Consider the following 15,224-nt stretch of genomic DNA (forward strand, 5'->3'; position numbering starts at 1 on the left):
AAGCAGGCATTTCAGAAGTTTCACCAGATGATCCTCCGTACTCTCACGTCTGTTTCCATCAAATCAGGATTGTGCACGGCACCCTACTTGATAAGTAACAGACATTTATCACTGGAGTGGCCACTGCGCGCTGCATCGCGCCGCCATCTTCTCCAGACTTGGAAGTCAGATTGGGTCTCGGCCCCTATACCACAGAATAACCATGTCAGCACATTGTCTGTTTCTTTCTAAAATCCTTTCCACTGAAGTCAATTGAATGGATTACACAGTCAGAATATGTCACATCGTTCTGATTCATTGGTGTGTAGTTCTAGTGATGTTTAGCGATCATCAAGATCTGCGTCGCCAGCAGGATAAATTAACTCTTGTGCTCAGGTGTCTGGAATGTTAGTACACCACCTAAGCTTGAAATGATACAGGTTAGTTTTATTTGTCACATTGGGCTGAGTCCTGCAACAACAATCCAACCCTCACCCAACGTCAGCATGACCGAAAGACTAATTATTGACGACAGGATTTGAAAACCAGAGGTCCATCAGCTCATCCTCACTGGGGGAACAGAGATGAGGAGGGTCAGCAGCTTTGGATTCTTTGGTGTTATCATTTCAGAGAATTTGTCCTGGGTCTGGCACAAAGTGTCGTCACAAAGAAGGCAAGGCAGTGCCTCTACTTTCCCAGAAGTTTACAAAGATTCAGTGTGTCAGCTGAAGCTTTAACAAACTTCTATAGATGTGCAAAGGGAAGTATATTGACTGGCTGCATCATAGCCTGAAATGGAAACAGCAATGGAATAGAAAAGCCCACAAAAAGTAATGGATACAGCTCAGTGCATCATAGATATTTTGATAATAAAGTTACTTTGAACTTTTTGAACTTTGATATACATCGAAACATACAATGAATTGCATCGTTGGTGTCAACAACCTGATTAGTCAATGCATTAAAGTTTATGGGATGAAGGCAGGGGAATGGGGTTGAAAGGGATAATCAGTCAGCCATGATGGAATGGTGGAGTAGACTCAATGGGCTGAATGGACTAATTCTACTCCTCTGTCTTATGGTCTAAACACCGCAGTCTGAGGGTACGCTGGTCAGCCTCGAGTGTTGCCATGATTCCAGCATAAACTTAGCTTGCCCACAAATTATTGACCGTAATGTAACATGGGAGGAAGCCAGAGCACTCGTAGCAAATAAACGCTGTCACGGGGAGAATTTACAATCTCCTTACAGACAGCAGTAGGAACTGAACTCCAACTGGTGATCACGGGCACAGTTTAAGCAATGCACAAATCACAACGTTACCGCGACGCCCATAGCCGGGGTGTTGACCGCACTGGCAAGAAAAGACCAGATAATTGTAAGCCTCTCAAACCAATCAAAATAAGCCATGGCACCGAACAATGTGACAAGCCAAAAATAATCAGAACTTGTCAAGTAACTAAAATTTTAAAATCGAGTCCAAACAGTGCAGACACCAGCAGTCACTTGCTACTCTAAGACTTCTGATGTGCTTCCTAATGCTTCCAATTAGATACTTGGAGATCTCTTACCTGCCCCAAATACCAATCCTGAATCAAACGCTGATGCCTATCTGCAGATAGCGGCCACTGTTCACCTTCTTGCTACTGCATATATCTAATCAGTCAATCAAGTGGCAGCAACTGAATCCATGAAAGCATGCAGACATGGTCAAGAGGTTCAGTTGTTCAGACCAAGCATCAGAATGGGGAAGAAATGTGATCTAAGTGGTGCAAAAAAACTGAAAAGAAATCTATTAGGCGGCAGTTCTGTGTGCAGATTCCTGCACCTTGTTAATGAGAGGTCGGAGGAGAATGGCCAGACTGGTTCAAGCTGACAGGAACATGATAGTAACTCAAATAAACACACGTTACAACAGTGGTGCTCAGAAGAGCATCTCTGAAAGTACAACACATCAAACATTGAAGTGGATGGGCTACAGCAACAAAAGAGCATGAACATTGAGAAATACACTCAGTGCCACATTTTTACGTCCCTACTTACCTAATAAAGTGGCTACTGAGTTTATGTTAGTACTAGTGAGAGTGTTCCTATTTTTAGTCTTCATTGAGTTCCTCCTGTCATGGGTTTCCTCCTTCTCCTAACTCTTTACCATTTATTGATGTGACAACACCTCACCCCTGTCCACATTCATTGCCCCCGGTAAAGCAAGGATGTGATGCTGGGGCTTTATAAGGCATTGGCCAGACTGCACTGGGAGTATTGGGAGCAGCTTTGGGCCCCATATCTAAGAAAGGATATGTTGGCATTGGAGAGGGTCCTGTGAAGGCTTATGAGAATGATCCCAGGAATGAGAGGATTAACATGTGAGGGGCATTTGATGCCTCTGGGCCTGTACTTGCTAGAGTTCAAAAGAATGAGGGGGGATCTCACAATAATCTAATGAAAATTGGAAGTTAGAGTGGACATGGAGGGAATGTTTCCAATATTGGGAGGGTCTAGGAAGCCATGAACTAGACTAGAGATGGAAAATCTTCCTGCTCTAAACACCAGTTGTGTAATGGAAGAGCGAGAGAGAGAGAGAGAGAGAGTCAGTCAGTCTGTCTCTAGAGGGGGAGGGCACAGCCTTGGAATCCCTTTGGAACAGAGATGAGGAGGTATTTCTTTGCCAGAGGGCAGCAAATCTGTAGAATCCATTGCCAGAGCCGGTTATGGAGCCCCATCCCACTGTTAAAAATATCCTCTGCCCATCCACTCTCTCTCGGCCTTTCAGCAGATGAACAGATGGATATATTGAAAGAGATCCTGATGAACCGGGGTTCAGAGAATTTGGAGCACAAAGACCAATGTGGATCTGTTAGACGAAATGGGCTTGTTATCGTGCTGCAAGTCCCATGTAATGGTGCATAATTAAAGAGCTCAAAGCAAACATTGTAAATATAGCATTCATCTAAATTGGTGTCTCACTTGCAAACCATCAGCCAGATGGATGGGATATGGCACACTACATGAACGATAATCCAGCAACAAGAAACAAGCAATAAGCAGGCTGCAAAGTGGTTCTGACTCACTTATCAAATGCATCACATTATTATCCACATGGTCCGTATGTTCACTGTCTTCCATGAAACTCCAGAGGCAGCCGGAAAGCAGGGATTAAATAAGAGAAGATTTAGAACAGATAGAACATGAAACATCGAACAGTACCTCACAGGAACAGGCCCTTTGGCCCTCGACGTTGTGCTGAACCAAATAAATTAGTAATCAAATGGCCAACTGAACTAATCCCTTCTGCCTACACAATGTCCATATCCTTCCACTCTCCTCACATTCATGTGTCTATCCTAATGTCTCTTAAAGGTCTCTAATGTATTTGCCTCTACCATTATACCGGCAGTGCAGTCCAGGCACCCACCAATCACATCTCCTTTGAAATTACCCTCTCTCACCTTAAATACATGCCCTCTGGCATTAGACATTTCAACCCTTTATAATTATAACTCTTCCTTTGGCTAATGGTTTAATGTATGGGGTGATCACCCCTGGCCTGGCCAAACTTAAGAAATCTCGTTTGGGTGGATGCTGTGCGATATGCCTCCGTTACAAATCAGTATCACGAAATAACAAACAGTACACAATATGCGATTAAACGATTGAGCTTTATATTCTTAATTTGACTATATGGTTAGTGAAGAAAACAGAAAAAGGGCCCATTCTGATGAAACAGCCTTTTACACAAAGTTGGAGCTCACTGATAAGCCGATCGTACTCTATCGACCTTCTCCGATTGTCACTGCCCTTTGGACCGTCGTACCAACTCTCTCCATTTGCAACTTCTCTCCTCATCTCTCCCCGGCAAAAGACTGTGAAAACCTCTCTTCCAGACTCACAAGAAAGAACAACATTTCTCTCACTGGATAACCTCCACATTCCAAAACCCCATTATCGTTAGTCATAACCCAAACATTGCTGCTACAGAGAAGCCATTACATTAGCAGTGAAACATTACAGGGAGGCCATTACATTAGCAGTGAAACATTACAGAGAGGCCATTACATTAGCAGTGAAACCTTACAGCGTGTTACACTTGGAAAAAAAGAATTGTCCGTCTACTCTATCTATGTCTCCCTAAATCTTATAAACCTCTGTCAGATCTCCCTTCAGCCTCTGGTGCTCCAGACAAAAGAAGTTGTCCAACCTTTCATGACAGCATATGCCCTCTAATCCAACACAGGAGGTAACATTGCAGAAATTCAGTGTTAAGAATCCAGCATTTTTTTTAGAAATAACAATCAAAAGCAATTCTTTCAATCACAAACAAGAGAAAACTTGCAGATGTTGGAATTCCAAGCAACACGCACAAAATGCTAGGGGAACTCAGTAGGCCAGGCAGCATCTATGGAAAAGAGTACAGTCAAAGTTTCGGACTGAGAACCTTCAGGACTGGAGAAGAAAAAAGATGAGTAGAGTTAAAAGGTGGTGAAAGGGAGGGAGAAACACAAGGTGATAAGTGAAACCGGTAGGGGAAAGAATGAAGTAAAGACCTGGGAAGTTGATTGATGACAGAGATACTGGGCTGGAGAAGGGAGAATCCAACAGGAGAGGATTGACACGTCTAGTTCAGTGATATATATTTTATATACACTTTAATGATAAAAACGGCAGAGTTTGTCATTGAAACATTGGTTAATATCAATACTTGTACCCAGTTGGAAGCCAGAGAAGAGTTTATTCATTAGATATGCCAGGAAACCACTAGATCAATTCTGCAATGGTTTGTACCATTGAAAGCCAGAGCCTTTTGCGCAGGGTGGAAATGGCTAACACCAAGGGGCATAATTTTATGGTGATTGAAGGGAAGTATAGTGGGATGACAGAGGTAAGTTTTTTTTATACAGAAAGTGGTGAGTGTGTTAAACTTGCTGCTGGGGTTGGTGGTAGAGGCAGGTACATTAGGGACATTTAAGGAGCTCTTAGGTAAGCACATGGATGACAGAAATATGTGGGATAGGATGGTTGGATTGATCTTAGGTAGGTTAAAATGATATGACACATAGACAGAGTGAACAACTAGAAACATTTTCCCAGGGGGCAAATGGCTAATATGCAGAGATATAATTTTAAGGTGATTGGAGGGACGTATGGGGGGGGGGGTGATGTCAGAGGTAAGCCTTTTGCACAGAGAGAGGTGGGTGCATAAAAGATCATGTAGTGATTCATTTGTTTCAGGGTTTGATCTTTCACGCATCTCACTATTCCTGATAAATATGGTCTGAACATCATAGCCCACACATTTTATAATTACAGTCATTTCATTTAGGGGTTTCACTAAGCTGAAGTTACATTTAATCTTTGCATTGTCTGTTCATAATGCCTCACCAGTAATTAATATGTCAGCCACATTTCTGAGATTGTTTAATGTTAGCTCCAAGATTCTATTAATATGTTAGTTGAATGTGGCCACTTTATTAGGTATGCCTGTACACCTGCTCATTAATGCAAGTATCTAATCAGCCAATTATGTGGCAGCAACTCAATGTATAAAAATATGTAGACATGGTCAAGAGGATCAGTTGTTGTTCAGACCGAGCATCAGAATGAATTGAATTGAATTTATTACTTACATCCTTCATTATACATGAGGGGTAAAAATCTTTACGTTATGTTGCTGTCTAAAAGTGAAATGTGCAATTATAGTAATTTATAATAAATATTATGCACAACAGCATAGTCAATATAACATAGAAATACAATTGTGTCAGCATGAATTAAGCAGTCTGATGGCCTAGCGGAAGAAGCTGTCCCGGAGGCTGTTGGTCCTGGGTTTTAGTACCATTTACCAGATGGTAACAGCTGGAACAGTTTGTGGTTGGGGTAACTCAGGTCTCCAATGATCTTTCGGGCCCTTTTTACAGACCTGTCTTTGTAAATGTTCTGAATCATGGAACGTTCACATCTACAAATATGCTGGGTTGTCCACACCACTCTGCAGAGTCCTACGATTGAAGGAAATACAGTTTCCATACCAGGCAGTGATGCAGCCAGTCAGGATGCTCTCAATCATGCCCCAGTAGAAAGTCCTTAGAATTTAGGAGGCCATACCGAACTTTTACAACCATCTGAGGTGAAAGAGGCATTGATGTGCCTTTTTCACCGCACAGCCGGTATGTATAGACCACGTGAGATCCTCAGTGATGTCTATGCTGAGGAACTTAAAGCTGTTCACCCTCTCAACCCCAGATCTATTGATGTCTATAGGGGTAGCCTGTCTCCATACCTCCTGCAGTCCACAACCAGCTCCTTCATTTTTGTGACATTGAGGGAGAGGTTGATTTCTTGACACCGCTGTGTCAGGGGTGATGACTTCTTCTCTGTAGGCTGCATCATTATTATTTGAAATTGAAATCAGTGTAGTGTTGTCGGCATATTTAATTAGCAGATTAGTAGATTTAATTAGCAGTAGGAGGGAAGAGTTAGATTGATCATGGAGTTGGTTTATGTAGATTGGCACACCACTGTGGGAAGAAGGGCCCAGCTTCTCCATTTTCTAGGCACTCTGATTTATGCAGAGAGCATAGTTTTATGGTCTTGAAGAAGGCTCTTGAGCCAAATGTTGAAAGTTTATTCATTTCCATAAAATAAAACCTGACCTGCTGAGTACCTCCAGTATTATGTGTGTTGCTATAGATCTAAGGGACAGGTCAAAGGTTAAAAGGGGACCTAAGTAGTAAGTTCTTCATGCAGAGGGTGGAGTGTATATGGAATGAGCCACCGGTGAATGCATTGATCCAAGTGCAGTGACAAACATTCAAATGATTCAAGATTATTTAATGTCATTTCCAGTACACAAGTGTACGAAGAATGAAATAATTGTTTACTCCGGATCTGGTCCAACACAATCAAACCCACAAAAGATAAAGAATATAATAATACTTAAAAAACACACAGTAAATAATAAATACATAAGATATCTTATATATGCAGATTGATTGTATGTCTATGAAGTGACCTAGGCTATGCATAAGGTGACTGACAGGAGATAATAAAGTAGTGGTGGAGTTAGTGGGTGGAGGTGTTGATCAGCCTTATTGCTTGGGGAAAGTAACTGTTTTTGAATCTGATGGTCCTGGTATAGACGCTTCCCCCTGGTGGGAGTGAGACGAACAGTTTATGAGCAGGGAGGGTGGGAGACATTCATGGGGTCCATGGTAGGCATGGATGAGTTGAGCCGAAGAGCATCCCACTGTAACCAAATGTGTGGCTTCCCCAGCATGTCCTTAGGTTGTGTTGGTTGCTAATACAAACCATGCATTTCAATGTACATAAATCTGAATCTGTATCACTCTCTGACTAATACCCCTGGTCAGACTGTACTTGGAGTATTGTGAGTAGTTTTGGGCCCCTTGTCGAAGAAGCGGTGTGCTAGCATTGGAGAGGCTCCAGAGTAGGTTCACAAGAATGATTCTGGGAATGAACGATTTAACATACGAGAGGTGTTTGATAGCTCTGTGCCCGTTACTCACTGGAGTTAAGAAGAAAGGGGAAGGATCTCATTGAAGCCTGTCGAATATTGGAAGGCCCAGAAAGAGTGGATGTAGAGAAGATGTTTCCTATAGTGGGGGACTCTAAGACCAGAGGGCACAGCTTCAGAATAGCAGGACTCCATTTAGAACAGAGATGAGGAGGAATTTCTTTATCTGGATGGTGGTGAATCTGTGGAATTCATTGTTACGGATTGCTGTTGGGGCCAAGTCGGTTAGTATATTTAAAGTGGATGTTGCTAAATTCTTGATTAATCAAGATATCAAAAGTTATGGGAAGAATGCAGGAGAATGGGATTGAAAGGGATAATAAATCAGCCATGATGGAATAGCATAGTAGACTTGATGGGCTGAATGGCCAAATTTGGCTCCAAAGTCTTAAGATCTTACGGATGCTATACTTGATTTGTATTGGTGACTGTGGCAAGAACATGACTGTGGAAACCTGCTGTTAAGGGATTCCCAGATTTCCTGTTGGAATAGATTTCTGTCATCTGTTACCCTTGTCAGTGTCTCTACTAGTCTTAAGTTAGATCATCATTGAATACAGAATTTAATACTGACATGTGAATGCACAGGGAGTTCTGAGGTGTCGTTCAGAACATTTTTAGACCAATGTAAACCATTTCTAGTTGTCAGTGTGAGGAAAATCATAGAGCTCTTTCTGATAAATTGGTAAATATTCTTCAATCATAAATACAGATGTTTTATTAATAACTATATTACTCTTTGGACAAATTTAGAGGGCTTCTGTTAACTGCAGTCTTTTCCTAAGTTACAGCAATGACTCCACTCTTTACAATGATTTCTTGACTTCTAGAATGTTCTGAGGATCTAAGAGGTGCTTTTGGATGTAGGCCTGTGTTGTGGTTTCCCCATGAAGTAAAATTGTCTGATAAACTTGGCTGGGAATGTCAGGAAGTTGCAAACTCAGCCAGCCCCATCATGGGAACTAGCTTCCCAGCATCGAGGACATCTCCAAAAGGTGATGCCTCAAAAAGGTGACATCCATTATTAACAACCCCATTACCCTCTTCTCATTGCTACCATCAAGGAGGAGGTACAGGAGCCCGAAGACACACACCTGATATTTTAAGTACAGCTTTTTCCTCTCAGCCATCAGATTTCTGAATGGACAAAGAACCCTTGCCTCACTATTACCTTTTCTACTCTACTTGTTTAATTTATCCTGTATATATTTATTGTATTTTATAGATTTTTAGTGTATTATACTGTAGTGCTGCCACAAAATTAAAAAAAATTCACAACATATGCCAGTGATATTAAATCTGATTATGATCATTGACCAGACCCTGCTGTGAACAGAAGCTCTCTCAGAGAAAGTCACTTGTTATGTCATATCTACAGTACCTTATCCGTAAGTGAAGTGACTACATTCTGTTCTTCATTCCTCTTACTGTTCATAAGATCCAAAGCATTGAGAGATTATGCTTGAAAAAAACTGGAGCGGTTAGCACATCGCTTTACACCAGGGTTCGATTCCCGCCACTGTCTGTACAGAGGTTGTTCATCCTCCTCATGACTGCATAGATTTCTTCCTGGTGCTCCGGTTTCCTCCCACATTCCAAGTGATGTACAGGTTAGGGTTAGTAAGTGATGTACAGGTTAGGGTTAGTAAGTGATGTACAGGTTAGGGTTAGTAAGTGATGTACAGGTTAGGGTTAGTAAGTTGTGGACATGCTATGTTGACACCAGAAGCATCTCAACACATGCAGGCTGCCGTTAGCACAATCATTGCTGATTTGATTTAATGCAAATGATGCATTTCGCTGAGTGTTTTGAGGTTTCATTGTACATGTGACAAATAAAGCTAATCTTTCATGTTCTTGTCTTTTTAAAAAGAGGAGTGAAAATATAAAAAAGTGTTTTGACGAAATAACGTCAGCCTGTTTGTTTTATGATGCACCTCGAGCTGTGCCATGAATTCAGTCATAAGAATTGTCCAATTGATAATGATGTTTTTTGCCTGTTTCAGAACATCGATGTGGATAATTTGTATTATAAGCTGGAAGGATTGAAGAAGTTCACAAAGTACAGTTTACGGGTTTTGGCTTTCAACAGACATGGACCAGGCGTCTCTTCCCAGGACGTGGTGGTGAGCACATTCTCTGATGGTAAGCACAGTTGTTACTGGCTTCATTATGCTGATTTTATGATACGACTTCTGTTCCAGAATTCTACTCCATGCTTTGCATTGTCTGAGAGTCGCAGAACGGAAACAGGCCATTTGGCCCATCTGTTCCGTGCTGTCCACAGCATCCTGCCTGCCAGTCCCAGTTGCCCATGTGAAACCCATAACCCTTCAAGCCACTCACTTCCATGTACCTATCCAAATGCCTCTTAAACATTGCAGCTGTATCTGTCGCAACCACTTTTTCTTGCAGTTCATTCTAGGTACTCACCACTCACTGTGTGAAGAAGGTACTTCTCAAGTCTCTTCTAAATTTCTCCACTCTTATCTTGTGTCTTTGTCCTCTAGATTTGGACTCCCCACCCTCAGGAAAAGACTATGATTGTCCACCTTATTCATACCCTTCATGATTTTATAAACTTTTGTGAGTCCATCCCTCATTCTCCTGCATGCCAGGGAATAAAGGACCAACGTGGCCAATCTCTCCTTATAACTCAGACCCTCTCCCACCCTCCCCTATAACTTAGACCCTCTCTCAACCTCTCCCTGTAATTCAGACCCTCTCCCACCATTCCCCTATAATCAGGCCTTTTCCCACCTTCTGCCTGTAATTCAGACCCTTTCTCAACCTCTCCTTATAACTCAGACCCTCTCCCACCCTCTCCCTATAACTCAGGTCCTTTCCCACCCTCTCCCTGTAACTCAGACCCTTTCTCAACCTCTCCCTATAACTCAGACCCTCTCCCACCCTCTCCCTATAACTCAGACCCTCTCCCACCCTCTCCCTATAACTCAGGCCCTTTCCCACCCTCTCCCTATAACTCAGACCCTCTCCCACCCTCTCCCTATAACTCAGACCCTCTCCCGCCCTCTCCCTATAACTCAGACCCTCTCCCACCCTCTCCCTATAACTCAGACCCTCTCCCACCCTCTCCCTATAATCAGGCCCTTTCCCATCGTCTCCCTGTAATTCAGACCCTCTCCCACCCTCTCCCTATAACTCAGACCCTCTCCCACCCTCTCCCTATAACTCAGGTCCTTTCCCACCCTCTCCCTGTAACTCAGACCCTTTCTCAACCTCTCCCTATAACTCAGACCCTCTCCCACCCTCTCCCTATAACTCAGACCCTCTCCCACCCTCTCCCTATAACTCAGACCCTCTCCCACCCTCTCCCTATAACTCAGACCCTCTCCCGCCCTCTCCCTATAACTCAGACCCTCTCCCACCCTCTCCCTATAATCAGGCCCTTTCCCATCGTCTCCCTGTAATTCAGACCCTTTCTCAACCTCTCCCTATAACTCAGACCCTCTCCCACCCTCTCCCTATAACTCATACCCTCTCCCACCCTCTCCCTATAACTCAGACCCTCTCCCGCCCTCTCCCTATAACTCAAACCCTCTCCCACCCTCTCCCTATAACTCAGACCCTCTCCCACCCTCTCCCTATAACTCAGACCCTCTCCCACCCTCTCCCTATAACTCAGACCCTCTCTCACCCTCCCCCTCTTACTCAGACCCTCTCCCACTCTCTTCCTGTAATTCAGACCCTCTCACAAACTCTCCCTATAACTCAGGCCATCTATCCCAGGCGGATTGTAATTCTCTTCTGTACCCTCTACAGTTCCACAATGTCTTTCCTATGAAAGGGTGAGCAAATGATCCTAAAAGCAATGATCTCTCTTTAAGGGCTCTATCTCATTATCTCATGTTCTCGTTATTTATTTCTATTTATTTATACTTGCATTTGCACGGTTTTGCTCTCTTCTGCACGCTGGTTGATCTTTCATAGATCCTGCTGTAGTTACTATTCTAAAGATTTGCTGAGTATTCCTGCTGGAGAATGTACCTCAGTGTTGTGTATGGAGACATACATGTACTTTGATAATAATATTTACTTTGAACTTTGAAAGCTGTAGACAATACTTCAAGTAATCATCTTCTCTTTCATCCTTTTTATCATGGAAGATGGTCTGCAGTCATCCCAAAAATCATACTGAACTATGATCTCTTTGAAGGATAACACCGTTCAGGAATTTAAGGATAATTTTTCTTCCTTTTTCTAACAAATGTACTTTGAGTTACCACACACTGAGAGGGCAAATATAGCTTTGAATTAATATGTTATCATAAAGATGAAATTTGAATTAGAAGTGGTATTGGGTGACGGGGTGGAGATACATCTCTACCAAAGGAGGTATTAGGGGCTCCTTCCCTCTGCTGGCCTGCGGGTGACCCTTGGACAAGGTGTAGCACTTGCTTAGCCCCCTGATCAGGGTCACGTGAAGCCATGGGAGCAGGTGGTGGATGGTGATACAATCAGCTGGTGCAGATCACAAGTCCTGGTTATGCGACCACTGATGCCAGGCAGACAATCTCTGAAGAGAATTGATAATGGCTAGGGTCATCTTGTAAAGACACTGACCAGAAGAAGCCAATGGCAAACCACTTGAGACCATGATCACCTACATCATACGACACGGCACGTAATGATGATGATTGATTTATTATTGTACCGCAATGCAACGAAAACTTGTCTCACATATTGTTCATACAGGTCAAATCATCACACCAGTGCATTGAGGTAGGAAAGGGTAAAGAAAATAGCAGGATGCAGAATAAAGTGTAACAGTCTCAGCGAACGTGCAGCGCAGATAGATAATAAGGTGTAGGTCATAATGAGTTAGATTTTGAGGCCAAGAATCCCATCTTATTATTCCAGGGAACCATTTCCTGGTCCTATAAGCCTCGAGGTAATGATTCAACTCTCTAAACCTCTGTTTACAACGCACTTCGAGTTTTGCGTTCAATTCTGGTCACCTCATTAGAGAGAGGATGTGGGAGCTTTAGAGAAAGCGCAGAAGAGATTTACCAGCATGCTGCCAGGATTGGAGAGCATGGCTTATGCGAGAAGGTTGGGCGAGCTATGGCTCTTTTCTTAGGCGAGAAGCAGGATGAGAGGTGACTTGATAAAGGTGCACAAGATGATAAGAGACATGGATTGAGTGGGCAGCCAGAGACTTTTACCTGGGGTGGAAATGGTTAATATAAAGGGGAATAACCTTTGAGGTGATGGAAGAAAAGTATGGGGGGGGCAGGTGTCAGAGACAGATATTTTACATGAGAGAGTTGTGGGTGCATGAAAACCCCTGCCGCGGGTGGTGGTGAAGGCAGATACATTAGGGACATTTAAAAGACTCTTGGATAGGCAAATGGATGACAGAAATAAGGAGAGCTATGTCAGAAGGAATGGTTAGATTGATCTTGGAGTAGGTCAAAGGGTTGGCACAATATCATGGGCTGAAAGGCCTGCATTGTGCTGTAATGTTCTATAACAGGGGTCCCCAACCTTTTTGGCACCGTGGACCAGTTTAATATTGACAATATTCTTGTGGACCAGCCGACAGTGGAGGGGGGGTGGCGGGGCGTTCAAGTAGGGTTGCCAACTTTCTCACTCCCAATTAAGGGACAAAAGTAGCAGTCAAATACGGGACACTTGTGTTTACCCCGAGAGAGACTACCATGACCATGAAGCCTTGCACGGGCACCTGAGTGCGCATGTGTGATGTGCGCATACATGACGTGAGCATGCGTGTACGTGCCGATTTTTTCCTACAAATCGGTTTTGGCTTAATCTTCCCGATTCTGTTAAGTGAAACTACACTGTACATACATTATTTCTACTTTATATAGGCTGTGTATTTATCATATCATTCCTGCTTTTACTATACGTTAGTGTTATTTTAGGTTTTATGTGTTATTTGGTCTGATCTGGTAGGTTATTTCAAGGTCAACAGTGCATAACAGGGAATGAGGAAAGGTCCAGCTGACTCATATTGTTTCATATCGCCAAATCATTTTTGGTTCCTCGTGGCCTGGTAGCACATGCTTTACGGCCCGGTGGTTGGGGACCGCTGTTCTACAAAGTCTATATACAGTATTGTAGGAGCTGGTCTTGAGCCTGGTGCTATAGACTTTCCACCACTGTCCATGAGGAGTTTATACATTCTCTCCGTGACAGCATAGGTTTCCTCCGGGTGCTCCGGTTTCCTTCCAAAGTCCAAAGACGTACCTGTTGGTAGGTTAATTGGTCGTTGTAGGTTGTCCTGTGGTTAGGCGAGGGTTAAATTGTGGGTTGCAGTGCAGTGCGGCTTGTAGTGGTGGAAGGGCTGGAAGGGCCTGCTCAGCGTTGAATCACAATAAATAAATAAATCTTCGCATTCAGCTCTCAGGAGAAGGACAGATCAATGACCATGTAATACAGAACAGGGAGTTCTCCCATTTGTACCAAGCTGACAGCAAAACAGATTGAGGCCTATTGTGGAACCTGGTCCAACTTTCTTATTTTGAAGTCAATATGTTGAGAATTGAGCAACTTCAATAAAGTTTGTTTTTTCTTCCTTGCAGTCTGACCCAAATGTTAGCATACTTTTCTCTTTGGAGCAGAGGAGAATGAGAGGTGACTCGAAAGAGGTGCCTGAGATGATAAGAGGCATCCATCAAGTGGATAGACAGAGACTTTTCCCCGGTGGAAATGGCTAATATGAGGGCGCACAATTTTAAGGGGATTGGAGGAAAGTATAGAAGGGATGTCATAGAGTCATGGAACACTACTCATTTTGAATGCCAATGATGTCGAGGGTAGTTCTTTGTTCCACATAGAGAGAAGTGGGTGTGTGGAACGCACTGCCAGCTGTGGTGGTGGTGGAGGCAGATACATTAGGGATATTTAAGAGACTCTGAGATAGCACATGAATGAAAGAAAAATGGAGGGTTATTCAAGAGGAAAGATGGAAAGATCATCACAAGTTTGTGGGCTGAAGGGCCTGTAAGTAAGTAAGTAAGAATTAGTTAAGTTGTGGGCATACTACGCTGGCACTGAAAGAATGGTGAAACCTACGGGCAAACTCCAGCACATCCTCAGACTGTTTTGGTCGTGATGCAAAATGACACTTTCACTGTCTTTTTTAATATTTCTATGTACATGTGACAAATAAAACTGATCTCTTTATCTCTACTGTTCCATGTTCTATGATTTATTTTATAGAAACAGTACGGTGTAAAAGTCTTAGGCCCATTATATAGCTAGGGTGCCTAAGATTTTCACACAGTATTTGTCAGCTTGGAGCAGAGAGTGTGTGAGTTTGTAAATCTGGTGGGAACGGAGGATGTTGGGAATGGTGAGGGTGGAGTGCCATGGGAGGGGTGTGGGACAGGTGGCAGAGGAGGAGTGCCAGGGGAAGGTGCAGACACACCCCAGCCCTGAGACGCTAGGCAAGGTCATTTGTCTGCAATTAATTTGTTTATGAATCATTACAGAATGTCTTTCTGGTGCTTCCGACTCCCTCACCTCTCCCTCCCCGCTTTTTCCAAACAAGATTCCCCCCACCCTGCCCCCTTCCCACACTCAGTCCACAATAGAGACCCATATCAGAATCAGGTTTATCATCGCTCACATATGTCATGAAATTTGTTTTTTTTTTGCAGCAGTACAGTGCAATGCATAAAATTACTACGATATAGTGCAAAAGTCTTAGGCAACCTAGATATATATA

At 43.1% G+C, this 15,224-nt stretch overlaps 1 protein-coding gene across 3 annotated transcripts in view; it reads left to right on the forward strand.

Moving 5' to 3' along the window:
* The window catches only part of dcc (DCC netrin 1 receptor), a 1,425,388-nt gene that overhangs the window by 1,085,343 nt on the left and 324,821 nt on the right, over nucleotides 1–15,224 (forward strand). For all 3 annotated transcript variants that reach the window (XM_063042623.1, XM_063042621.1, XM_063042622.1), the window contains exon 11: nucleotides 9,517–9,655. In XM_063042623.1, coding sequence (XP_062898693.1) covers nucleotides 9,517–9,655 — 139 coding nt within the window. The remainder of the gene's footprint in view (nucleotides 1–9,516; nucleotides 9,656–15,224) is intronic.

This window comes from Mobula hypostoma, chromosome 3, assembly GCF_963921235.1.
Source record: "Mobula hypostoma chromosome 3, sMobHyp1.1, whole genome shotgun sequence".
NCBI classification, from domain to species: Eukaryota; Metazoa; Chordata; class Chondrichthyes; order Myliobatiformes; family Myliobatidae; genus Mobula; species Mobula hypostoma.